This window comes from Notamacropus eugenii, chromosome 1, assembly GCF_028372415.1.
Source record: "Notamacropus eugenii isolate mMacEug1 chromosome 1, mMacEug1.pri_v2, whole genome shotgun sequence".
Classification (NCBI taxonomy): Eukaryota; Metazoa; Chordata; class Mammalia; order Diprotodontia; family Macropodidae; genus Notamacropus; species Notamacropus eugenii.
In genome coordinates, this window is record NC_092872.1 from 455367805 (window position 1) to 455394992 (window position 27188).

The 27188-nt window shown below is 38.6% G+C and overlaps 1 protein-coding gene across 3 annotated transcripts in view; it reads right to left on the minus strand.

The window, feature by feature from the left end:
* DPY19L3 (dpy-19 like C-mannosyltransferase 3) overlaps positions 1–26025 on the minus strand; it is a 97517-nt gene extending 71492 nt beyond the window's left edge. For 2 of the 3 annotated variants that reach the window (XM_072632079.1, XM_072632081.1), the window contains exons 1-3: positions 25686–26025; positions 16282–16422; positions 14357–14493 (exon numbers count right to left, since the gene is read on the minus strand). In XM_072632079.1, coding sequence (XP_072488180.1) covers positions 14357–14493; positions 16282–16384 — 240 coding nt within the window. In that variant the 5' untranslated portion in view covers positions 16385–16422; positions 25686–26025. The remainder of the gene's footprint in view (positions 1–14356; positions 14494–16281; positions 16423–25685) is intronic. The other variant, XM_072632080.1, reaches the window with a different exon arrangement.
* Positions 26026–27188: the final 1163 nt, after the last annotated feature.

Below are 27188 nucleotides of genomic sequence, written 5' to 3' on the forward strand. Positions count from 1 at the left end.
TTGAAATAGGAAATAATAAATCATCCTTGAAAATTTAGTTATCTCTAAATTTCCTAGTTGATAAATTAGAACTAAAAGAACTGACTATACATCCCACCTAAAAAAACAGATTAAAGGGTCAGAGTCAAGATGATGGAGTAACAGCATGGACTTTCTAGAGGGCTCCTGCCAAGCCCAGCCAAATACCTGTAAAGAATGACTCTAAACAAATTCTGGGGCTGCAGAAACTACAGATGACCGAATGAAGTAAATCTCTAGCCAAGACAGCCTGGAAAGTCACCGGGAAGTGTCTATCATGCCATGCTGGGAGCACAGTGCAGTCTAGTATGGGTGAGTGCACAGAGACCTGAACAGGCCTTGGGGAGACTGAATCTCTCACACCTGTGGCAATTTCCAGACTTCAGGACCCCCAAATGCCAAGGACAAATTGGGAGGTCAATGGAAAAAGCTTGTGGGACCAGTGTGGGAAAGTGAAGTGGCCTGGCCTCAGCCCCAGGGCAGCAGAGGGGTGAGGGGAAAGAGGAACCCACAGCAGCCACAGCAGCAGAGACAGTCACTGTTTCTGGAGCTCTTGGGGAGATCGGGTGGCTGACAGTACATCCCCCACCCCCACTGGAAGCAGAGATCGACCTTGACAAAGACCTCAAAAGTCAAGTAAATGTCTGGGGAAATGAGCAAAAACTGAAAAAAGAATGAGACCATAGAATCTTACTTTGGTGACAAAGAAGACCAAAGCATGCAAACAGAAGAAAAAAAGTCAAAGCTCCTCTATATGAATCCTTCAAGAAAAATATTAATTGGTTTCAGGCCATGGAAGAACTCAAAAAGGATTTTGAAAATCAAATAAGAGAAGTAGAGCAAAAATTGGGAAGAGAAATGAGAGTGATGCAAGAAAATTATAAAAAATGAGTCAACTGCTTGCTAAAGGAGACCCCAAAAAAATGCTGAAGAAAACACTGTAAAAAATAGACTAACCCAAATAGCAAAAGAGATCCAAAAAGTCAATGAGGAGAAGAATGTTTTAAAAAGGAAAATTGGCCAGATGGAAAAGGAGAATCCAAAAGCTCACTGAAGAAAATAATTCCTTAAAGATTAGAATGGAGCAGATGGAAGCTAATGACTTTATGACAAATCAAGCAATTATAAAACAAAACCAAAGGAATGAAAACTAGCAGACAATGTGAAATATCTCATTGGAAAAACAAGTGACCTTGAAAATAGATCCAGGTGAGATAATTTAAGAATTAAGGGACTACCTGAAAGTCATGATCAAAAAAAGAGTCTAGACATCATCTTTCATGAAATTATCAAGGAAAACTGCCCTGATATTCTAGAATGAGACAGCAAAACAAATATTGAAAGCATCCACCGATCACCTCCTGAAAGAGATCTGAAAAGAAAAACTCTTAGGAATATTGTAGCCAAATTCCAGAGTTCCCAGAGGAGAAAATATTGCAAGCAGCCAGAAAGAAACAATTTGAATATTGTGGAAACACAATCAGGATAACACAAGATCTAGCAGCTTCTACATTAAGGGATGAAAGGGCTTGGAATATGATATTCCAGAAATCAAAGGGGCCAGGATGAAAACCAAGAATTGCCTACCCAGCAAAACTGAATATAATACTTCAGGGGAAAAAATGCTCATTCACTGAAATAGAGGACTTCAGAGTATTCTTGATGAAAAGATCAGAGCTGAATGGAAAATCTGACTTGCAAACACAAGAAGCATGAAAAGGTAAACAGGAAAGAGCAATCATAAGGGACTTACTAAAGCTGAACTGCTTACATTCCTACATGGAAAGATAATACTTGTAACTCTTGAGATTTTTCTCAGTATTTGGGAAGTTGGAGGGAGTATATACATATAGAAAGAGGGCACAGGGTGAGTTGAACAGGAAGGGATGATATCTAAAAAAATTAAAATTAAGGGGTGAGAGAGGAATATATCGGGAGAAAGGGAGAAATGGAATGGGACAAATTATCTCTCATAAAAGGGGCAAGAAAAGCTTTTTCAATGGAGGGGAAAAGGGGGGAGGTGGGAAGGAAAAAGTGAAGCTTATTCTCCTCACATTTGGCTTAAGGAAGGAATAACATGCACACTCAATTTGGTATGAAAATCTATCTTACACTATAGGAGAGTTGGGGACAAGGAGTTAAGTGGGGTGTGGGGGGGATGATAGAAGGGAAGGCAAATGGGAGGAGGAGGTAATTAGAAATAAACACTTTTGGAGAGGGACAAGGTCAAAAGACAGAATAGTATAAATGGGGGGCAGGATAGGATGGAGGAAAATACAGTCTTTCACAACATGACTTTTATGGAAGTCTTTTGCATAACTACACATGTATAACCTATATTGAATTGCTTGCCTTCTCAGTGGGGATGGGTGGGGAGGCAAAAGGGAGAGAAGCTGGAACTCAAAGTTTTAAAAACAAATGTTAAAAATTGTTTTTACATGCAACTGGGAAATAAGAAATATAGATAATGGGGTATAGAAATCTATCTTGCTCTAGAAGAAAAGAGAGGAGATGGGGACAAGGCAAGGGAGGGGTGTGATAGAAGGGAGGGCAGATTGGGGGAAGGGAAAATCAGAATGCACAGTGTGTTGGGGTGGGGGGAGGGAAGAGATGGGGAAAAAATTTGGAACTCAAAATCTTGTGGAAATGAATGTTGAAAACTAAAAAGAAATAAATTACAAAAAAGAAAATAGATTAAATAGATATATGAAATATGGTATGCAGCTTTTACGGTATCCAGCTTTTAACTACTCTATTTTTTTCACTCTTCCTACATCTCCATTTCATTTTTTCTTAAAAGTTACTATAAATTTTTACATTTTTTCAATTGGGGAGAAATACTGGCTCTTGGAGTTACATATTACTACATTACCTAAACTCTCTATGTATAATATACCAACAATTTGTTTCCTTTTATGTTTCTTTCTGATATTTTTAAAATATATATATGCATATATATACATATCACATTTTAATTAATTTCTCTACTTCCAAAATATACCTCGTTGATATGATAAGCCAGTTACACAATTTTTCATTAACAATTTAAAATCAATATTTTCTTCATCTTTCATATTATTTTTCTTCAATCATAATTTTTCAAGTACCACTGTCTAGAAATGAATATTTCTAAATATTTCAGATGCATTAACCAACCTGTTAGCTAGCTGTCTCTTTTCTGCACAAATTTTTTACCATTTAGATAATTACAGCTTAACCAAAGTGAACAAAAAATATTTCAGGCAAGAAACTACTCAAGTAACTTTGGGAAAAATAAACTACCTATCAGAATCAAAAAATGTAAAAAAGAAAAGCACAGAATTTGCACTTCTTATAATACTACCAAAATTCTGAGAAATATAGAAATGGGTGAAAATTGTACGAGTTATTTACATATTTATGGTTATTAAATTAATTGCATTATATTTCCAATATAGTTCTCACTTAAAGAAAAAAAGACAGAATATTGATGACAGCACTTTTATAGCAACAAAGAACTAAAGAAAAAGTGGAGCTATTAACTGAGTAAGAGCTAAACAAAATGTGGTACAAGAATGTGATTGATAATTTGTGCTACAAGAAACCTAAGGTGACTTATACGAACTGATTCAGTTTAAAGTGATCAGAACAAGCAGAACAATTTATAGTAGGATAGTAGTAATGTAAAAGAAAACTCTGAAAGACTCAGATAGTCTATTGATGCAATGACTAATCACAACTCCAGAGGCCTTAATGATTGAAGTGTACTCCTCTTTCCTGGCAGAGGGGAATGGATGAAAGAGCAACAGGACAACAGAGGCAATGAGTGCTTTTGTTTGGATGATATCTATCTATCTATTACAAGAGAGGACTTTAATCTGGCAGGGAGAAGGGGAGAAAGAATTTTGGGAGTAGTGGGTAAGTTGTGATAATTATACAAAAAATAAGAAAGAAAAGCACATCAGTAAAACATTTAAAAATACACAGAAGAGAGCAGACAAGTTCAGAAGGGACACTGATAAGTAGAGTAGTATGGGTAGTAGCAAGTCAAATTTAATACTTACTTTAAAAACAAGCCATTCACAGTAGAAATTTGTAATTTCATATAAAATTCTTTTTCTGCTCATTGTATATGGAAATGTTTTTGCGTATCAATGTTTAAGTTTATAATTTTTAAAAGAAATTTTAAAAAATGTCATAACATTGCCTATCCTTCTTTGCAGGGTTGGAGAACCCTGGGCATAGAGCTAAGTATATAATGTTAGACTTGGTTGACGTGTTGGTTAGTTTTGTTGGACTCTTTTTTCCCCTCTTTTTTTACTATCTGTTATTAAGACGGCTTTTGGGGAGAAGGAGAATAGATATTTTGGCAAATTTAGGTAATATAAAAACAAAAGATAGCAAAAAAAATTTTAAAAGAACTAAATTCAGTTTCCACAACAATAAAAGAAGCCCACAGGAAGACTAGCAACAAGCAGAAAACTGGAGGAGCCCTTTCATCAGGGAAACTCAAGTAGGAAGAGGTTGCTTCCAAAAGAAGAATCACAGAGGGTAAGTTTTGCTTCAGAAATAGAATTACTTCAGGCTGTTACAGAGCAAGGAAACCAGTTTTTTTCAAACTCCACAAAAAAGACCAAAAGCATTTTAGGACCTTTTATTTCTTTGTACATGATATAAAAATAATTTGAAAAGAATCATCAATGGGACCTTGTTTATAGCAGAGAACATGCTGTTAGAGATTGTTTCTTATGAGGCCAAAATAAAGTTGACAAAAGTTTTTTGTTTTTTTTTAAAAATGACATAAAGCTCTGGGATTACACTTAAATCCATAAAGAGAAAAAAAAAATCCATGAGAAAAGTTCTGAAACTCCACCTATTTCTCCCCACATTGTACATTAGACATAGACTTTTCTTATTTAAAAGTAAAAGTAAAGTCTTGAGTTTTTTTGTGGAGAGCAAAAAAAGAAAATCAAAGGGATGGAGAGGCCACTGAGAAAGACAATGATAATCATCAGAGATGAAAGCAGAGCTGTTCATTTCTTATTTTGTTTCTGTTTTCTTTGTCTGGAAGGACCTTTGGACTATGAAGGACAGTATGTGAATGACCAACTTATGAGGATTTAACGTTCAAGATAAGTAAGGAGACAGAAAGCCTGTATGTGGCTGATCTTGTTAAATTTAAGCCTCAATAACCTACATATTACTGAATAGGAACTTGTATAGCCTCCATTATTTTCTTTTAAATATCTTTAATAGTAATATATTTCTATTCTTTGAAGGTGTATTTAAGATTTTGAAACAGCCAAAAGTCATCTAGAGGCAAGTCTAGTACAGAAGATGGACAAAAAAGGTGGTTAACACCATTCCAGAGTATAAAATAGAGTATACATTTTTTAAGGCAATCAGACTATGTGATCACAAAGTGGTTTCAAAGAGTTTCCAAATAAAAAGTACCAAAAAAAAGTATTTTGAGCAATTGAAGCATCCTTGGCATAAGGATGTACTTCTCCCAAAGTGTCTACTTTGAAAGGATCATTTGGGTTGAATAAACTCTGATAAGTTTAGTAAAACCCCAGTTTCAATGACTCATAGTACTCTTGAACAAGGCACTGGAATCTAAATGGGAAAACAGAATGTCTTTGTCCACTAAAGTAGTTTTCTTTTTAATATAAATCAAGAAGCAGATAAATGAGTTACAAGGTCAATATACCTAAAAACCAAATAGCTCAAAGCTGAAGAATAAAAGACATCTACTCAAATATAGTAACTGCTGTTTGAAGGCAAGCATTTCCCCTTTATTATTGCCTTTGGACAACTTAGAATTAGAAAACAAGTAGAAAAATTGAGTTTAAATATTGTAATACAGTAAATATAATACAACTATTTAAGTACCTCATGTGTACACAGTATTATGCTAATTGCTACAGGAATTACAAAAGTTATATAAGATATAGATACAAAGTTTGTATATGATATGGTTCCTTAACTAAAAAAGCTTATAGACCATTTGTAGGTAAGAAAACCAAACATAAATAATTTCAATATACAACATTAAATTTTAAAAATACATCAGAGTTACAAAACAAAGTGCTATGTGAGATCCAAAGGGGTAGATCATTATAACTGAGTGAATCGGAGAAGTTTTCATAGAGAAGGCAGATAGTATTTGAGTTTGTTTTGATGAATAGGTAGGAATTCAACTTGTCCAGGCACAGGTGAAACCTAGACAAATGCATGGGGGTATGAAATTCCTGAGCATGTTCAGGGGACAGAGCTATCCAATTTGGCAGGACTGTGAAATATATATAGGGGAGCAATATGAGATAATTCTAGAAAGGTGGAAGAGGTCCAGAAAGTAGAGGGTCTTGGATACCAAACATGAGTTTGAACTTCACTGAAGATTTGAGAAGTGTGTCATGACTACATCTATGCATAAGAAATAAATCTTAGTAACTTATAAAAATTGGTTTGGAGAGGGAAAGGAAGTGAAGGTGAGAAAAACTGTTAGGACTCTAATAGTGCATGTGAATAGTAAGGAGGCCTTGTACTAAGATGGTGACAGTGTGAACTGAGATAAAGGGCTAGATTGGAAAGATGCTTTGGAGAATGACTTGAGAGGATCTAGTAACTGATAATATAAAAGATGTAAAGGAGAAGTATTCTGGGTTGAGTTTGACTCAGGCCAGTCCCTACAAGGGGTATAAGTTCAACTTTGGAATAAGGTCAGACACTCATCATTCATTCAATGGTTAACAAAAGGCGACAGCCACAGTAGGAGAGAGATAGTCAGCAAGGATCAGCATCAGAGAACCCTTTGAGTTGATTCGGCTGAATGCAGCTCTCATCACAACCTACCACCTAAGCTTTTGAGAACCCTTAGTTTCCTGGTGACTGCTCTATACCTAGGTATTCTGAGCTCTGGACTAACCTATTCTCAGGGAATGTCTCAAGGCCTTTCAAGAAAGAACTAAGCTAACCTACATGGAAGCAAATGTTAAGATTTTACACCAATAAGAGGAAAGAGTCAGACAACCTCAAGGTTTCAAATGTATGAAACTTGATGAATGGGGAAGAGCCAAGATGGCAGAGTAGAAGGACGAACCTACTCTAGCTCTCCTCCCATAGCCCATAACATACCTGTAAAAAATGACTCTAAACAAATTCTAGAGCAGCATAAGCCACAAAATGACAGAGTGAAAGAGATTTCCAGCCCAAGATAGCCTGGAAGGCTGACAGGAAAGGTCTACCACACTGGGCTCGGAGCAGAGCACAGCCCAGCCTTGGCCTCACGGCACTGTATGGACAGGAATGGAGTAGGCTTCAGGGATCAGAATCAAGGGTAGCAGCTGTGGTTCCCACGTTGCTCAACCCACAAATGCCAAAGACAGCTTCAAAAGTCAGTAAGAAAGCTTTTTCACCTGGGTGAGAGGGGGGCATGGGTCCAATCCAAGCCCAGGCCCTGCAGGCAACATTTACTTTTGGAGCCCTCTACCTAAAGATCCTCCAGGAATTGAGTGGCTGATCTGGATGTCAGCCCTGAGTGGCGGTCCTGGGGTAAGGATAAGTGCTCATATGGTGGAGCTGGTGGTGGCTGTGAAGAGGGATACTCACAGATCCTGGGCAGAAAAGAGTGCTTGTGGCTGCTCACAGACAAGAGTGCAGGCCAATCGAGGAATAAACTCCTCTCCCTTGATTGTGCCATCTTGGAGGAACTGAGAACTTACAGGTCCCTAAAGTATGCCCTCCACTTGACAAAGGACTCAAAAGTCAAGTAACTGGCTGGGAAAATACCCAAAAAAGGGAAAAAAATTAGACTATATAGAAGGATGCTTTCATGGTAAAAAGGCTTTTTCTTCCATCCTTTCAGATGAGGAAGAACAAAGGATAACATCAGAAGAAGACCTAAAAGTCAAGATTTCTGCATCCAAAACCTCCAAAATAAATATGCAGTGGTCTCAGGCTGCGGAAGGACTCAAAAAGGATTTTGAAAATCAAGTAAGAGAGGTGGAGGAAAAATTGGGAAGAGAAATAAGACTGATTCAAGAAAATCATGAAAAGCAAGTCAACAGCTTGCTAAAGGAGATCCAAAAATATGCTGAAGAAAATAACACCTTTAAAAATAGACTAATCCAAATGGCAAAAGAGGTCCAAAAGCCAATGAGGAGAAGAATGCTTTAAAAAGCAGAACTGGCTAAATAGAAAAGGACTTTCAAAAGCTCATTGAAGAAAACAGTTCTTTAAAAATTAGAATGGAGCAGATAGAAGCTAATGACTTCATGAGAAACCAAGCAATTATAAAACAAACCAAAAGAATAAAAAAATAGAAGACAATGTGAAATATCTCACTGGAAAAACAACTGACCTGGAAAATAGATCCAAGAGAGATAATTTAAAAATTATTGGTCTACCTGAAAATCATGATCAAAAAAAGAGCCTAGACATCACCTTCCAAGAAATTATCAAGGAAAACTGCCCTGATATTCTAGAACCAGAGGGCAAAACAGAAATGGAAAGAATTCACTGATCACCTCCTGAGAGAGATCCCAAAAGGAAAACTCCTAAGAATATTGTAACCAAATTCCAGAGTTTCCAGGTCAAGGAGAAAATATTAAAAGTAGCCAGAAAGAAACAATTCAAGTATTGTGGAAATACAATCCAGATAACACAGGATTTAGCAGCTTCTACACTAAGGGATCGAAGGGCTTGGAATACGATATTCCAGAGGTTAAAGGAGATAGGATTAAAACCAAGAATCACTTCACCAGCAAAACTGAGTATAAAACTTCAGGGGAAACTTGATGAATGATAGTTGCCACAGATAGCAACAGCCAAGTCATAAGAAGTAACAGGTTTAGTGATTACGTTGCTAAACACCAACTCTAGATTATTCCCACTCTCTCCTTCACTCCTTCTCACATGCTGCTGAATAGAGAAACCATGCTTCCTATGTATCCTATAAATTTATGTTATCTAATCTCAACTGGACCCTCATTGCAGCAAGTCAATCCATTTACTGCTTCCAAACTGCTTCTCTATTCCATTCTCCAAAGACTATTCCAAACCCTCTCTTCTCACCTCAAACCTCCCCTTTCTCCCACTTTTTCAGGTGGAGGATCTCATCCTGGACTTGAATAAAAAGATGCTATTTGACATGAACTCCAATATTTACCTTCTCAACATTTCAGGACTATTTGATAACCATCTCCCATTTTCTCCTTTCTTGAGTCTCTGATAATGAGGTGGCTCCCCTCTTCACCAAGGATAATCTCTTTACACGTGTTGTGGATCTTCTCATAAAGACTACCCCCTCAATCACTACCTAACTCCCCACTCCTTCTCCCTTACCTTTTCCTTTCCCATTTTGATTATTTCCCCACTGCATATAAACATGTCCACCTCTCCCATATCTGTTAATGGACTCTAAGAAGCAGAAGCCCTCTTCATTTTCCCTACATATATGTGTTATTTCCCCTAATTAAAATGTGAGATTCTTCAAAATTGGAACCAGACTGATTTTCTATTTGTATCTCTAGAGCTTGGTATAAAAATATATATATTTAACAAATTCTTTTCCATTCCATTCTTTAAAAACCCTCACTAAACTTTAAGATGTCCTCAAGCTACCATCAAAAACCTCTCTTCCATTTCACTGCCAAATTCCTAGAAAAAGTTGTCTACAAATAGTGATTCCATTTTCTCTCCTTAAACTCATTTGTTACCACTTTGCATTCTGGCTTCCAACTTCATCAGGCAACTCAAAGAAAGTGCTTATCCTCGAAGTGACCACTAATCTCTGATGGTATTTGCCAAAATACCATCCGCTAAACTGGATGTTATTTTCTCAACTCTCATTACTTTTAACCTGACACACCTTACGCTACTGACCACCCTTTCTCTTTCTACATACTCTTTCTTCTCTGTGTTGGATGTTTTTGTTTTGTTTTGTTGTGACACTATTCTCCCAGTTATTTTGATACATATTCTTCTCAGTCTCCTTTGCTGGCTTATCATCTATTTCATGATCCCTAATTGTGGGTATTTCCCAAGGCTCTTTCTGTGGCCCTCTTATCTCTCTACATCCTCACACTTGGTAACCTCATCAGTCTGTTCATAAGTATAATGCTCATCTTCTGCAAATGACTCACAGATCTGTATATCCAGTTTTTATTTCTTTCCTGAGTTTCAGTCCCAAATCACCAACTGCCTATTGGATATTCCAACCATTAGTGCATTCTTCCTTCAAAGCTATTTTGTATTTATTTTGTACATATTCTACATATATTGATATATTTATGTATATCTTTCAATGGAACCTTAAAGGAAGGTACTGTTGCATTTTTGTTTTTGTACTCCAAGTGCCTACTACATAGAAGAAATATAATAAATACTTGATTAACTCAATTCTGGATATGGGAATTTAGGATGACAGCAGGACAAAAAGTCAAGATAGTCATATGTGTAGAAGTTGTAGTAGAAGCCATGTCAGCGAATAAGATTATTAAGGAGTAGGGTGTAAGGAAGGAGGAAGACAAGAAACAAGGAACCACCATATTAAAAAGATGGGAAGAGGATAAGGAGCCATTAGGGACAGAGAAGGAATAGCAAAAGGTAGAAGAATGAAGAGTGTCTAGTGTCACTGAAGCTAAGGGAGAGTTGAGATTCTAGTAGGAAGAGCAATCACTGTCAAAATAGGCAAAGAGGTCAAAGAAGATAAGAAATGGTCAAAACAAAACAAAACAAAACGCATCTGGCAAGTGGGAGATCACCTTAAGAAGAGTTATCAAGGAAACAGAAGCAAAAATAAAAGCAGCTAAGAAGACAGTAGAAAGTGTTAAATTGTAGGAATCAGGTATAGATTTCTTTTTTCAAGTTTAGCAATAAAAAAAGGAAAAAGATGAGACAGTGGCTGGAAAGGTTAAAGGTGTCAAATCAAAGGGTTTTGTAGGCTTGAGGCTACCTGAAAAGATTTATAGGTACATAAGAAGGAGTCAGTGGCAAAGGAAAGGTTGAATATCAGATTAAGGATCAAAGATACAATTTGAAGGACTGGCTTTAGTGAGTCAAGAGGATATATCTTCATTAATTGGTGAAGAAGAGGACGGAAAGGGTGCTGATGTTGAGAGGCTTTCAGGAAAGTTAGAGAGGAGCTAAGGGAGTTCACATGTGGATAGCTTCAATATTCTCAAGAAAATCCCCATTGTAAGTATGGGGAGTGTGGTATAGTTGGTGGCAGAGGAAAAGAAGAAAAGCTTTGGAGTTCTCACTATGTAGAAAAAGATAAGGAATTAATAAAAATAGCTAAGAAGCAAAAATGGTCAAGTATACCATGAACGTGCAGTTATAAAATCACCTTGATTTTATGACCTTAAGCAAGCCTAGAAGAGGAGAAGAAATTGGATTGTTGAAGTTACCCAATGATGAGTACTTAAAGGTCAGAAATGGCACAAAGTCAAAACAATATGAACGCAGTTTTCAAAAAAATTGCAAACTATTAACAACCGTATGAAAAAAGCTTCAAATCAACAATAAGAAAAATGCATATCAAAGCAACCTTGACATTTTATGCATCCAGCAAATTGGAAAATAAGACAAAAGATGAGAAGAGTCAATGTTGGAACTGTTGTGGAAAGACAGGCACAAACTAATGCGTTCCTGATAGAACTAGGAATTGGACAAATCATCCTGGAAAGCAATTTGGAATTATGCAACTAAAGTAACTAAAATGTCTACCTTTGATTCAGAGATTCCACAGGAGGGCACACACTTCAAGGAGGTAACTGATAAAGAGAAAGCCTTCCCATATATCAAAATATGCATAGCATATTTTGTGTGGTAGCAAAGAACTAGAAACAAAGTAAATGCCAGTCAATTGGGGAATGGTTGAACAAGCTGTTTAATATATGACTGTAATTAAACGATAAATGTGATAAATATAGAGAAGCATAGAAAGACATAAATGAACTGATGCAAAAGAAGTAAGCAGAGCTCAGAGAACAACATACACACTGACTACAACAATGTAATTGGAAAGAATCACGGCAAAACAATAAAAAAAAGAAAGTTGCAAAATTACAAAGAATAAGCAGAGCTTCAAAGAAGAAATGTGAGAAAATGCCTCCTGTAACTCCTTTGCAAAAGAGGGTCAATAAGTGTAAAATATTATATATAGTCAAATTTTTTCAACACATTGACTGGGTTTGCTGATTTTAAAAAAACTATTATGAGATGGGTATCCAGAAGGACAAAGGAAGGAATATAGAGGGAAATTTAAGCAATGTAAAAACAAAGATATCAATAAAATGTATTTCAAAAAAGAAATGGCAAGAAGTAGGGGGCAAGAGATTTTAGGATTGTAGCTAGTAAAATGTTAAAGTTGTAAACAGGGCAGTGCTAAACATGGAGGCAAGCAAAGTTTGAGTTGAGGAGATGGATCAGAATATGGATGCGTCAAGGGAGAATTGGCCATGATGATAGTAAAGAGTGTGTTTTTCATGAATTAGGGAGCAAAGGATAGGAGATTGTAGAAGGAGAGTGAAATTTCAACAGATCTGACCTGGGAGGATGCGGTAAAATTTAAAAGAATTATGAAAAGTATTGTGGAGCCATATTGGAATACGGTAGAAGTAAGGCAGAAAAAGTGGATGTTGAACTTGAGGTAGTATAGGAATTTGTGGTCAATTCTCCAATAACATGGGCAGGGAAGACCATGATGCCAGGAACTAAAGTCACAGAAAAAATTAAAACAATGATCTAAAGATGCACCAGTCATGGGAGAGGGTAGTTTGAGCAAAAAAGACCACAAAAAAAGTAAAACCCTCTGAGGAAAATAATATGAACAGGAAGTGGGAGGAATGGAGGTCTCAAGAGATATGGTATCTTCTCAGGGGAAAATAATGTTTCTGGTAAAAATGAAAACAGTTGACTGAAAAGATTAAGAATACAGAGGAATTTATTGACATAAACACAGGTTTTCTAAAGGACATGGTAGAATGGGCAAGGCAAGGGGCAAACTGGTTTGGAGAGGAATAGAGGGGATTAGAATAAGGATGGGGGTTTTGGAGGAGATAGTATGGGTAAGCTATTTACACTTGAAGAGGGAAGACTTGAATTCAATCTGAAAGCCAGCACAATGAAAGGTAAGTTTGTTATAGCAAGATCTCTTAGATTTGAAATCAGAAATGGGTTTAAATTCTAGCTCTGTCACTTACCACCTGTTGTTCAGTCATTTCCAGTTGTGTCTGACTCTTTGTCAACCCATTTTTGGAGTTTTCTTGACAAAGATACTGGAGGGGATGGTCTTTTCCTTTTCCAGCTCATTTTACAGATAAGGAAACTGATGCAAAACCAGGGACACACAGCTAGTAAGTGTCTAAGGTCTGATTTGGATTCAGAAAGAGTGTTCTATCCACCGTGCTATCGAGCTGCCTCTCATAACCTTGGACAATTCATTCAGGCTCTCTTGGTCTCAGTTTTCTCATCTGTAATATGATAGGATTGGACTAGATGGTCTCCAAAGTCCCTTTTTGCTCCAAATCTACAAACAATGATCCATAAGAACTGTAATGACAGAGGATTTGCAGTAAATCCATCCCCAGACTTAGAGACAATTTAGAATCTTTGTATTTTGGAGCATCCATCTCCAGAGGATAATGTGGTTCCTTCCAAGTTTGCTTTGGCACTTCAATGGAGTGACTAGCAGTTCTCTATACTCTAGACCTCCAGAATGTGAGTGACAGGACAAAGAGCTGCTAAATAAGGCCCAGGACACTGAGTCCCAAGTTTCTATTCTCTGACAGGCATGGAGGAACAAAAACCTGCTGAACAGATTTTAGATTCCTTTATATGCATCTCCTTAACTGAAGAGAAAAAAGTGCTTAGATCTCAGTGCCTTCCTTATTTACCATTACCAGGACCCAACTGATCCAATGGTTTCACTTCTTAGCTGGAATCATAGCAGATAGATAATTTCAATGAAAGGCATACAAGCCAAATACCAAGATTTTCAGGGCCCCACCTAAAGAAACTTTGATAGCTAACATATCAATTAGGAACCATATATAGCAAACTATGTATATCTGTGGAATTGAAGGCTTTTCTGATAAAATCAAACTCTGGCACTAAAAAGACAAATTAGAAGTAGAAATTCCTTTAGCATCTACTCTTTAGAAATCTTTACCAATCATCTTGATGCACTGAGTGCTTAGCAATGGGCTCATTATGTCATATATCCTTAAACTGAGGTTTCAATATCATGGATTTAATAAAAATAGATGCTTTGCAAGAAGCATGCTGTAGACATTCAGAATTTTTCTTATACTTTTCTGAGAAAATAACTGTTCAATTAATTGGAATCTCTTACCTTAATGTTAGAAAACCATAAATCATTTTCATGTAAAGTAGCAAGGTAGACAGAAGTAAGAAATCCAATGCAAAGGCCAATAGTTCCACCAATCGTTAATGATAGGATTTTCCATAATCCTCTCCCACTGTAAACTTCTTTTACAAAGAAAAAAAGTCAGTCAAATTTTTTCACTACCAATCACAGTGGTATATGTCAAGTTTCTGAAGTCTCTTCTTAACAATTTGATTGAGGCTTATGTTACATTTTAAAAAATTATAAATAATGCTATGGCTACACAGAATAAGTAACCTATTACTCAATGAAGAACATAAAGGCTACAATAAGTTAACAGGTATATATTCATTATTTATGTGAATGCATTAGAATCAAAGAACTTTAGAATTGGAAGATGCCAGGCATCTAATTCAATCTCTACATGAAAGTAATCTCTACTATAAGTGTACCAAGTGGTTGGTCAGCTTCCGCATGATGATTGCCAAGGATTGGGGCCCTGGGCCCTACCACTTCTGGAGGTACTTCATTCCACTTTTGGAAACTTTAATTGTTAAGGAAGTTTTCCCCAACATCAAGACTACGTGGGCTGCTTTACAACTTGTACCCATTATTCCTAATTCGATAAAAGCAATCCCTCCTCTGTGATGTTCCTTAAAAAAATCTGGAAGATTTCATTCTAGTAAATGATGGAAGAACAGTCAATTACATTATTTGGCAAAAACTTTTGTGTATATACAAGTCTCTTCAGAATATAAGATTGGTAGATATTGTAAATAATACAATCATGCAGAACATTAGAATACCTGCCAATCTTGGTAAAAACATGGTAGTTAAACATGAATCTGATTTTAAAGTAATGCTTTAAAATTTTTTCATACTATTTATTATACTGAATATAGGGTAAATTTTAGATTTGTTGTTGTTCAGTCATATACAACTCTCCATGGCCCCGCCTGTTGTTTTCTTGGCAAAGATAATGGAATGGTTTGCTATGTCCTTCTCCAGCTCATCTTATAAATGAGGAAACTGAGGCAAACAGGGTGAGGCATCTTGCCCATGGTCACATAGGATGTAAGTGTGTGAGATCAGATTAGAATTCAGGAAGATGAGTCTTCCTAACTCCAGGCCTGGCACTGCACCACCTAGCTGACTGAACTTTAGATTACAAAGTCTTTTATCTTTTAAATATCCAATTATATCTTTTTCTCCAAACAAAATGGCAATTCACATTTTTGTTAAATGTCTACACTGGGAATGAACACTGATCAAACGCACTTTGATAATGATCCATATTTCAAACTGTAAATTAGCCCCTTGTGACAGCAGACTAGGAGGATTAGAGATAGCAGGAGCCACAGGTTAAAAATGATTGCACAAAAATAAGTGAAAAATTTTATTTGTTCAGTCTGAGACACAGCAGTTAAGGCTAAGGAATCATGAACCCTCAATTTCCATTCACTGAACATTTAATGCCTAACCTTGGGGAACTTCTCTGTACTTCAGTTACCTCAGTTACATAAACTGCATATAGCACTGAATTTTCTCTTAGTATCTAGATTTAATGTTCAACACAAATACTGTTAAATACCAAACACTAGAGAAGTCAATGAAAGCAATATTTTAAAAGGTTTTAAATGAACCAAATGTGTCTTCAAATACAATTCAAATTTTACTTAGATTTTAATGTCACAATTCAATTAATACAGTGGTTTATTTACCCAACCATTTGTATGGATAAATGGAATATCACATTGTATAAATTGTCTACTGATAAATAACTTTCTGTCTTTTGAGTCTTTTGTAAGAAAAACCCCAGACAATGCAATACTAACTAACTCTTTAAAAAAACTGTACGCTTAGGGTAAAATTAAAGGCTTACATTTTAATACACAGTAACACCAAATGCTGCATTTGCTGAAATTACCTACCAGTTAACAATTGTCTTTCTAGTTCTTCCTCCTCCTCCTGTGACTGGTTATCCTCATAAACTTCTGCAACTTTTATTTCTTTCCTTTGCCTGATAGTTGTCATGATGTAAGACTTTCATGCATTTTTCTTCAAACCAATCCCTACACAAATAACACAGTAATAAATGATTCAGACAAACAACTTTGAAAGACTTAAGAACTCTGATCAATGCAATGACCAACCATGATTGCAAAGAACCAATGATAATGATATATGCTGCCAACCTACTGCCAGAGAGGTGATGGACTCAAGATTCAAAAAGATACAGACATTTCTAGACATGGCCAATGTAGGAATTTGTTTTACTTTACTATGCTTTGCTTTATTTTCAAGTGGGGGGATGAGTAGAAGGGAGACAAAAGAAATGCTTGCTAAATGAAAAAATTAAAATGTATCAGAAACAAATTTTCTCCTAAATTAAGTCAGAATAGATAGCCACTTAACACTGAAAGTGTCTTGGCATTACAACACGTCAAAGCTTTCATCAGTCTGTCGTAGTGACATTTTCCCTCCAAAATGCTCTCAAATTTCTTCCACTGAAGTTGTGAGGGGAAGAAATAGGAAGGAAAAAAGTTGGTGGTGCACTAGAGGAGAAATTTAATTCCTTCACAATTTTTCCCAAGGCCAATCCTAGTCAAAAGTCACCAAATCCCAAGAACTGAAAAGGATCTCACAAGTCATCTAGTCCAATCCATACTTTGGTAAGAATTCTTTCTAAATATACCAGGCAAACTGTCATCTAGCCCTTGCCCACTGCTTAGAGATTTCCCATTCAACTTTGGTACAGCTCTCGTTGTTAGGAAGTTTTTCATTACTGCAAGCTTGTTATTTGTGTTTACAACTTCTACCTAGAGCTATCAAATCCCCAACTGCTGTCCCCTGTCTCCAGCTAAATATTTCTAGTTCTTTCAGTTGATTCTCACAGGACCTCTGAAGGTCCTAGATGTCTTCTTCTGAACATTTTAGGTCAGCAGTTTCCTTCCTAAAATACAGAGACTAGAACTGAACCCAAACTCAAGATCTGCCCAGATGCCTTCCTCTCTCGGTTTATTTTACATTTATACTGTATATATCTTGCATTGCATGGACCTCTTATTTAAAAGCTATCTTCCTCATTAGAACATAAGGTCCTTAAGGGCAGAAGGGCTTTTCTTTGTATATCTACTGTTTAGCACCCTGTCTGGTAAGCACTTAACAAATGCTTGTTGACTATCATTTCCCTGATCCTAGACACTATGCCTCTTCATTACACATTAGCTTTATTGACTTATTTTATATTGACTCACATTGAGTTCACTCAGCTGTCCAGATCGTTGTAAAAATTGCTATCTAGCCACACCTTGCTCATTTTAAACTTATAAAGTTGATTTATGGACCCAATCTAAGGCACAACATTTCTCCCTTGATTCAATCCACTATTCTAACCTTTCACGATCTTTTTGAATCCTATGTCATTCAACGTGAAAGCTATCCCTCCCAGCTTTGTGAATGCTTCAAAATTTAATAAGCATCACCTCTTTATCTAAGTCATTAATAAAAAAAATTACCTTCACTGAGCACTCCCTCTCCTAAGACAACTTCAACCCACTGTAACTTTTTGAGTCTAGCCATCGAATCAGCTTGTTTCACCTGAGTATATTTGTTATTACTCAGCTGTTTTTCAATCACGTCCTATTCTTTATGACTCCAACTGGGATTTTCTTGGCAAAGATACTAGAGTGATTTGCATTTTCTTCCCCAGCTCATTTTACAGATGAGAAAATGGAGGCAAACAGGGTTAAGTGACTTGCCCAGGGTCACATAACTAATGAGTGCCTGAGGTCAGATTTGAAATCAGGAAGAATCTTCCTGACTGGAGGCCCAGTACTCCATTACAGCTGCCCTGTGTATTTTCCATCTTTCTACCTTGTCCACAAAATCAGGAAACTTCATCAAATGCTTTACTAAACTGTAAGTAAGCCACATCTACAGGATATACCCCAGATCTACCAGTCTAGTAACTATGTCAAAAAAAAAAAATAGTCTAGTAGGACCTGTTCTTGAAGCCATGTTGGTTCTTGGGATCTTTGCTTCCCTTTTCTAAATATTCACTAACTATCCTTTTTATTCCTTTAATAACACATTAGAATTTTTCCAGGAGACAAAGACAAGCTTATTGGCTTATAGTTTTCTAAGTGTATTCCCTTGCCTTCTTTGAAAATCAAATGCCCTTGTCCACTTCTGTAGTCTTTCTCTTATTCTACATGATGTTTCAAAAATTATGAATAGTGATTCAACAATCACATTTTTTAGTTCTTTCAATACCTGAGGATGTAGTTCATCTGAAATTAGTGACCTGAATTTATTAAAAGCTAGGTGCTTTCTTTTACTATTTCCCTATTTATCTTGACTATCAATTCCCTATTGAACACATTTGTTCTGGAACCGTCTGGTCTAGAAATTATTCTTCTTAGCAGAAAAAACAGAAGTAAGCGTTTAATTTAGACCTGCACAACTTCGCAGTAGGTAGGGGCCAAGATTAAAATAGGCTAAACTTCTTCTGGCTGCAAATAGGTTTTTAGCAGCTCACTTTCCAAGTAAAGGTATAGTTAGTGATTAAACAATTTTGCAAATAAACCATGTTTTTAAAAAGGGAAATTTCAATTAATATCAATCAATTACACTTATTACTTAATATCATGAAATCACATTAATGTTAAAAAATTACTTTGCTAAGCGGTACAAGTTTTAATACATTTTTCTGGATTTTTTACTGTTTACATTTAGTAACAAATGAAACCAGTGAAAAGATATGACTTTCCTCTCAGACTAGAAACAGACTGACAATGGTTGGTTGCCACAGATCATATGATAAACATCAGTCCGCAGTGGCAATCCACCCACCAAGTTACATGATGGGCACAATAGTGACTAATGGAAAGTGGGTTAAGTGGGGCACAGTCAAAGTACTTGTGCTTTACTTTCTTTTACATCCTTCACATTTTTCCCAAAGCCACGATTGATGGGTGGGCCATATGTTGTGTATGCCAAGTTTAACTCCTAATTTAATTCTCCATTGTTGGTTATCAACATCCTACTTACCTTGAGCTACAGTACTAGCTCTTCCTTGACCCTTCCTCTTTTCCCCAAGAAAGCTTACAAAAATTCCAAAAAATCTTTTTTTTAACTTAGCTCTCCTCACTGGTCTCAATTCATTCTGAGATTTAGCACTCCTAACAATAATCTTCTAGGACTGTGCTGTGCTGTGGTATGGTACTTAACTTCTATTACTTGTCCTTGCTTTCATATTCTGTAGATTTATTTTAAAATTCTAAGATGGTTGATAAATTCCCTGTGCATTTATATTTGTCTCTTTGGACAACTTCACTTTTTCCTATTCGATGGAATTGTTCTTCTTTGTGTCTCTGGAATTTCATTCTGGAAAGTTTCTCATCCCTCCTGGGCTGACTTCCTATGTAGATTGTTAGTAGTTGGGATCCTACCTATTCTTTCTCTGAACCCTTTGAAACTTCTCCCAAAATATAATAATGCATGTCAGATTATCCACAGCTTTTATCTTCTACTATTTCATAAATTCCACAATGGAATGAATAGTCACTTCCCTTCAAGGTTCCCATCATTTCCACACCAGCAAGCAGTTCCTCATGGTTGGTAAGTTTCAGGTCCAGAACACAATTTCCCCTTGTTGGCTCTTTCACTTTTTGGAGGATGAAATTACCATTAAGGCAAATAAATAAATGATTAATTATTTTCAGCAGAGAGATTCAGCAGAAATCCAGATAACTGAATTCCTCTATCATTACTTTATAAGACTTCAGTCTCTTTTCCAAGCTCCACATCTATTTACACTTTCTGTTTAGGTTGTCTATGGAACACTCTAACGACAACATCATTTCTTTTTCTGATTTCATCCAAATGTTGTCCACTGTGCCACTCCTCATCTTATTTCTTAATTTCCTCACATCAATATATCTTAATATGCAATCATACTTTTGCCACTACTCTTTTTGACCCTTTAGTAAATTAAAATTTGAAAGAAAAAATGGCTTTGAGCCTTCTAAAGTGCTAGTTGTTCTAAGTTAAATCCATGATAACTTGAATGACATTATTACATATTAAGAGACATAAGAACTGCTTATCTTTGTCACTGAGCATTAGTGATGTGTAAAACAATGCTTAAATTCAATTAGTTTCCAAAACATTAAAATGAAAGCTAATAGTATTCTAATCTTGAAAACTTTATATTGCCCGCTATTATTATTGATAGAAAATTCTCATTATTTCTCTTTGCTGTATACATGGAGTTAGGCAGATCTCCTCACTATAAAACAAGTATGCACTGCTGAATACTGCTTCTATACCTAAATACATATTGTCTTGCTGACCCATAACGTCCACCCCTCTCCCAATGCAGATTTTCCCCATCCTTCAAGGCTCAGGTCTTTTATGAAATCTTCTTTGATACAAAAAGCTAGAAGTTATTTCTATCCCACCTTCCTCCTAAGTCCCTCCTATGTACTTATTATACTTCTGATGCATATTTTAATAATTTGCATACCTGTCATTTCTGCAACCTAACTGCAAGTTCCTTGTGGGAAGGGACTGTTTTACTCATCTCTGTATTCTGCTCTATGCCCCAATGGCTAGCATAGTATCATGTTCATAGCCAGTACTAATATTTGCTGAATTGAAATAGTGGAAAGTGCTAGACTTGGAAATCAGGAAGACTTAGATTCCAAACCCACTTCTGATGCTCACTAGCTGGGTGACTTTGGGAATGTGATTTAACCTCACCCTCAATTTCCTCATCTGTAAAGTGGGAATTCTAATACCTACACCTACTTCACAAAACTACTGAGATGCTCAAATGAAATAAAGTAATTTGAAACTTTAAAATGCTTTATGTCAATTATTATATGAATATTTACTGAGTATCCAGTGTCCTTGAAAGGTACTTGGGTATTTAAAAGTTTCTTCCCAACTAGACTATATACATTTCTTGAGGGCAATTTTTTTTATTACACTTATATTTCTTGTAGCACTCAGCATAGTGTTTATCACATAGAAAATATTTGACAAAATATATTTTGATTGCTATTGCAGAACTGTAACATTTTATCTGATACTGATATTTCACAGAATTTTGGATTTGGAAGGGACTTCAGAGGCCATCTGAAGTTAAAAAAATTTTTCCTTCTATAACATACTTTGAAAATTATCATGCAGTTCTTTTCCTGATGACATCCACTATGGAAGAATCTGTTACACTTCACAAAATGGCCTATTCTACTTTTGAATAACTTTAATTGTTAGGAAGGTTTTTTTTGTTTGTTTAGTTTTTTACTTCATTAAGCTGAAACCTGCCTCTTGGTAATTTTCACCCAATTCACCTAGATCTGCCTTTTGGACCAAACACAACTATTTATTCCCTATTCCCTGTGAGAGCCCTTTGAATATCTGAAAGTAGCTATTATGTCCCCACTAAGTATTCTCTTCTCCAAGCTAAATATTCCAGATTCTTTCACCTACTGTTCATATGACCTGATCTTCAAGTCCTTCACCACCATCCTGGTTCCCTTCTAGATACAATCTGGCTTATCAATGTCTTTCCTAAAATGTGGCATCCAGAATGGAACACACCATTCGAGATGTGGGCAGACTACAGTACAGCAGGACTATCACCTCCCTAATCCTGGACACTTGGCTTTTCTTAATACAGTCTAAGCTTTCTTAGCTGTCCTATCACACTGCTGACTCATACTGAATTTTCAATCCACAAAAAATTCCAGATATTTTTCAAATAGTTCTCTAGCCTTCCTTTCTCACACCGCACTTATTAACATTATGTTTAGAATTCAAGGATATGATTTTAAATTTATCTCTTTTAAATATGATTGTGTTCTATTAGAAAACTGTACTAAAAGATTACAGGTCCTGAAAGGTGTCCTACACATCCACTGTTCTTTACCTTTACCATCTCACCATCTAAGTTCTATTCTCATGGCTCTATAGAAATTGCTCTGGAAGTCACTACTGATCTCCTTACTGCTAAATCCAAATATTGTTTCTTTAGTTCCCATTCTCCTTACCCTTAGTCACCTCTTCCCCACCTGAGCCTCCTTTTATTCCCTAGAATTCTCTCCTAAATCCTCCCTCTTTAGTGACTTTTCATTACTCCTTTCATGGAGTAATGGCATAACACAGTCACTATGGAACTCTAATCCTGCTCCAGACTCCTAAATGTGGGTATGAGGGACTCTAGCCTCATCATTTTTCCCTTGTTTGTATTCACTTGGGCTTACCTACTGGAAAGAGTTTCAGTGAGGACCTCTATGCACAAGCAGACTGGATGACTTGTTGACCTCAACACTTTATATATTCAGCAGGTTCAAATTTGAATTCATTATCTTCCTCCCAAAACTGGCCTCTTCTCCTAACTTCCCTAATTTTGTCCACGGCCATTCCATTTCTTCAAATTATCAAGGCATGAAGCTTCAGATTTATCAGTGACTCTTAACTTTCCTCTCAGCTTCCATTTCCTCATTTGTAAAACAAGGGGGTTAGACTAGATGGCCTACCTCTAAGGCTTCTTCTAATTCTAAATACATGACCCTAATCAGTTGTCAAGCCCTGCTGATTCTACTGCCAGGGAAAACCCTCGTCTTTCCTCTTCTATACTTCTGGTTGAGGGCCTCATTACCTCCCACCTAGACTACCCAATAGACTTGTAATTGGTCTCCTCTACAATCCATCCATTCACAGTACTGCTGCTAGAGTAACCTTCCTAAAGCAAAATCTGACCATATCATTCCCCTGTTCAAATACATTCAGGGGTTCACCTTTCCTTGCCAATAAAACACAACTACTAAGACTGACTTTCAAGCACTCTGTATTCTGGTTACAATCTACATTTCCAATGTTATTGCAGATACCTACTCTTCACATACTCTGCTTCATCCATGAACTGACTACCTGCCATTCCCTAATCTTATCTGGCATCTACACCATTCTGTCCCCCATGCCACCTCCCCATCTTTAACTGTTGAAATCCTTCCCTTCTTTCAAGTCTCAGTTCAGGCAGTGCCTTCTCTGTTTTCTCTCATTGCCCCAGATGTAACTCACCCCTCCTTTCTCAATTCACTGATATCACATGGTTTGGATCTCTCCTTTATATACTTACACCATAACTTGTATTAGAATTATGTGCCTTTGCCTTACTTTATCCCATTAGATTATGCTCTCTTTGGGGTCAGAGGCTAGATCTCATGTTTCAATTTTGTACATGCAGCACCAAGTAATATTCATGGGAGGCACTTAATAACAAAAATTACTATTATCATGTATATATGTAAAGTACATTAATCTGAATTAAAGCATGATCAAAGTATGGTCACCACCATAGCGGTCCTGTTCTCTGTGAATTCAAATCATCAGGTGCACTGACTGGAAAAGCAGAGTAGATCCTAAATTCTCTAAGATCGTTACCTTGAAATATCCTGTTCCACTGCACTAAATAGCTACTTAATGCTTTAGAAAACTGGAATAATGAGCTGAATTTTATCCATAATTTAATAAGAGTAATAGGCCAAAATGGTGAACTCATCCCACAAACTTAGTGAACTCATCCTACAAAGGTAAGGAATTGACTCTGTATCAATGTACTTATCACTAGGATCAAATATTACACACGTTAATCTTGCAAGTAAGTAACCAGTCTTACATGGAAATTACCATTCCAATGGGATACATATTCTAGGAAAAGGACAGAATTTTAAATAAATAAACATTAACAATAAATTAAGGAACAGAATAATATAATCATCAGATAAACTCAATATAAGACAAAGGACAGCAATAATTCTTGAGGATTTTTAAAACCTATCCACTTGAATGAAACAACATATTACCAAGTTGGTTTTTTCCCCCATTTGCTTCATTGGATTAAACACTCAGTGCACCCACATACCCTGTGTCCCAAAAGTCTTGGTGCAGATGTCAGTTTTAATGCTTGCTGAAAACTGCACTAAGACTTTTGGGACACCCTGTACACAAACTCCCTTCTTATATACATACAATTAGACATCAGGTTACACACAAGCGTGTACAAAATCTTCATTAATGTAGCATTTAAAATCACAAACATCAAATCCAAGCAATCCTACCGCTATTCCCCCACCCCCCCAACCACCACCTTGTAGAATATTAAATTTTATTCAGTAAAATAAATGGGTGCTGCAGGGCGCTGGGTTTTTTTTTAAACTTGGTACCATAAAATTCCACTATGCAAAAAAGACACTTTATATACTTTAAATGTTTATTTCCTAGTCGATACCATAAATATCTACAATGCCGGAATGTGAGAGTTGGATCTGAAGACACCTACTACTCTGGAGCAACCATCTCCTCCCCCTCCCCCATACAATACACATACACTATGGGAGACACTTACTACTGTGAAGCAACAAGCTGAAGCCCTATCCCGACAACACCTCGCCTCCAAAACACACACTCTAAGAGGCCAGTCACAGTCTGGGGCAACCATCCCAAATCCTTGCAACACTCCCCGCCCTCCAGCATCCCCACTACCGTTCCAACGCACTCTAGGAGACACCTGCTAGTCTGGGGCAACAATCCCAGGGCCAAATCCTGACCACCACCGCCCCCCCCCCCCCCCCCCCCCGCGCGCGACATACAGAGACACAGACACACACACACACACACACACGGAGACACAGACACACACACAGACACAGACACACGGAGACACAGACACACACACACAGACACAGACACACACACAGACACACACAGACACACACACAGACATACGGAGACACAGACACACACACACAGACACAGACACACACACAGACACAGACACACACAGACACAGACACACACACAGACACAGACACACACACAGGCACAGACACACACAGACACAGACACACACACAGGCACAGACACACACAGACACAGACACACACAGACACAGACACACACAGGCACACACAGGCAGACACACACACACACACACAGACACACACACACACTCTCTCTCACTATGGGGCAACAGGCTCAACCACAAATCCTGACCACCACCACCCCCGCCATGAAATCCCCGGTAAAAATTCTACCCGTAAAAGCTAGTTTCGTATTTTCAGTGGTCACCCCACGTCCGCACCACAAGGGGGGAGCCCGAGGGCCCCTGGGGGCGCGCGGCGTGGCTGCAGGAACAAACACAACACACAGACACCAGCCGTGCGTGGCTTCCTGACCCTCCCCGCCCTTCCCCCAAAGCGCACAACACAACACAACACAACACAACACAACACAACACGTCCCTGCCCGGCACGCAGATCACCTCTCGGCCGTCGGCGCCAAGCGGCGGTCCTGGGCAGCGGGGCAGTTGGCGATGGGTCTTCTCGGACTTCGGCCGGTGCCTGCTCCGGGCTCGGCGGTGCCAGGGGGCGGGCAAGGAACGCACACACACGCACACACACACACACGCACGCACACGCTCGGCCGCACACACCCGGCGAGGAGCCGGCCAAGACAGGAGGGTACTCACACTTCCACACTCCCCCTCACACACCCTCCTCACGCCCCTCGCACCCCGCACCCCACTACGCCTCCGGTTCCCTCCGCCACGGCAGATGGCTCCGAGTCACACAGAAGGGAAGGGGCGGAGGACCGAGAAGGAGGAACCGGAGGAGGAAGGGGAGGGGGAAGGGGAGGATGAGGCAGCGGCGGAGCTCTGTGCAACACGGTGGAGAACGGGGGGGGGGCTGAGGGGTGGGAGACGGAGAGAGGGGGGCGAGGGGAGCCGAGGGGGAAGGGGGCGGCGACGAAGGGAGAGGCGACCAATCACCGGAGAGGGCGGGAGGGGGCGGTGCCTCTGTAGCCGCTGTGGCGCACACGATAGGACTGCGGGGCCGCCACTCGTCACACGGAGCCCCGCCCCCCGCTCGCGCAGCCCCGGTCGCTGGCCGCGCAGCTTGGGGCCTGGGAAGAAGCCGCTGTCCCTTTTCCTCCCCAGTCCTGGGACAGTTCTGCTTTGCTGAGATCCTGCCCCCTCCCGCGAGTCAGGGCCCCGGATGGGGGTGCCGGCCGCAGCGAAGGGGAGCGGGAGCCGGGGTGTCGGGAGGGAGGCCGCAGGTGGGAAGCTGGCTTGACCCCGCTGCGGACTTGAGGGGGGTGGGGGCCCCCCAGGAGCGGGGACCTACCCGCCACCCCTTCTGGTGCGGAACAGAACCGGCCCAAGTTTCCAAGGCGCTTCCAGGCTCTGCTCACGTGCCGCCTCTTGTCCGAGGCCTCTCCTGATCCCCGCCGGGTGCTGGTGCTTCCCCCCCGCCCCCCAAAATGTTTTGTATATACTTGGTGTAGACCTACTTAGATGCCTGTGGTTGTTTTCTCTCCGAATTGGATGTAAATGGGGGGGGGAGGGGAGGACGGAGAAGAGAAGGGAGCTTCGTTGTGTTGTCGTGGCATTCTGTCATGCACACAGCAGGAGCTTAATAAGTGCCTGTCTGTATAGTTGTTGTCCTGAATGGCTTGTCCTGGGTCAGAAAATCAAAAATTCCATTTATTAAACCCTAACACAGCCGAGAACGGGCACTGGATTTTAAGTAGAGGCTTTCTTTGCCCAGTTCTCCTGAACTGGACGTTCCTAGAGGCTTTTGTAGCAGCATATTCTCTAATGTCAGTGGGAAGGTAGGGGTCCTGGGGTCTCTGTCTCCTTCCATCCATCCTTAACACAACTGCCAAAATATCCAGCCCAGGAACAGTGCTGACAGGCTCACTACAGTGTCACTCTCCTGCTCTAGAACCAGCAGAGTCCCGTTCACTATGGCCTAGCAGCCAAAAG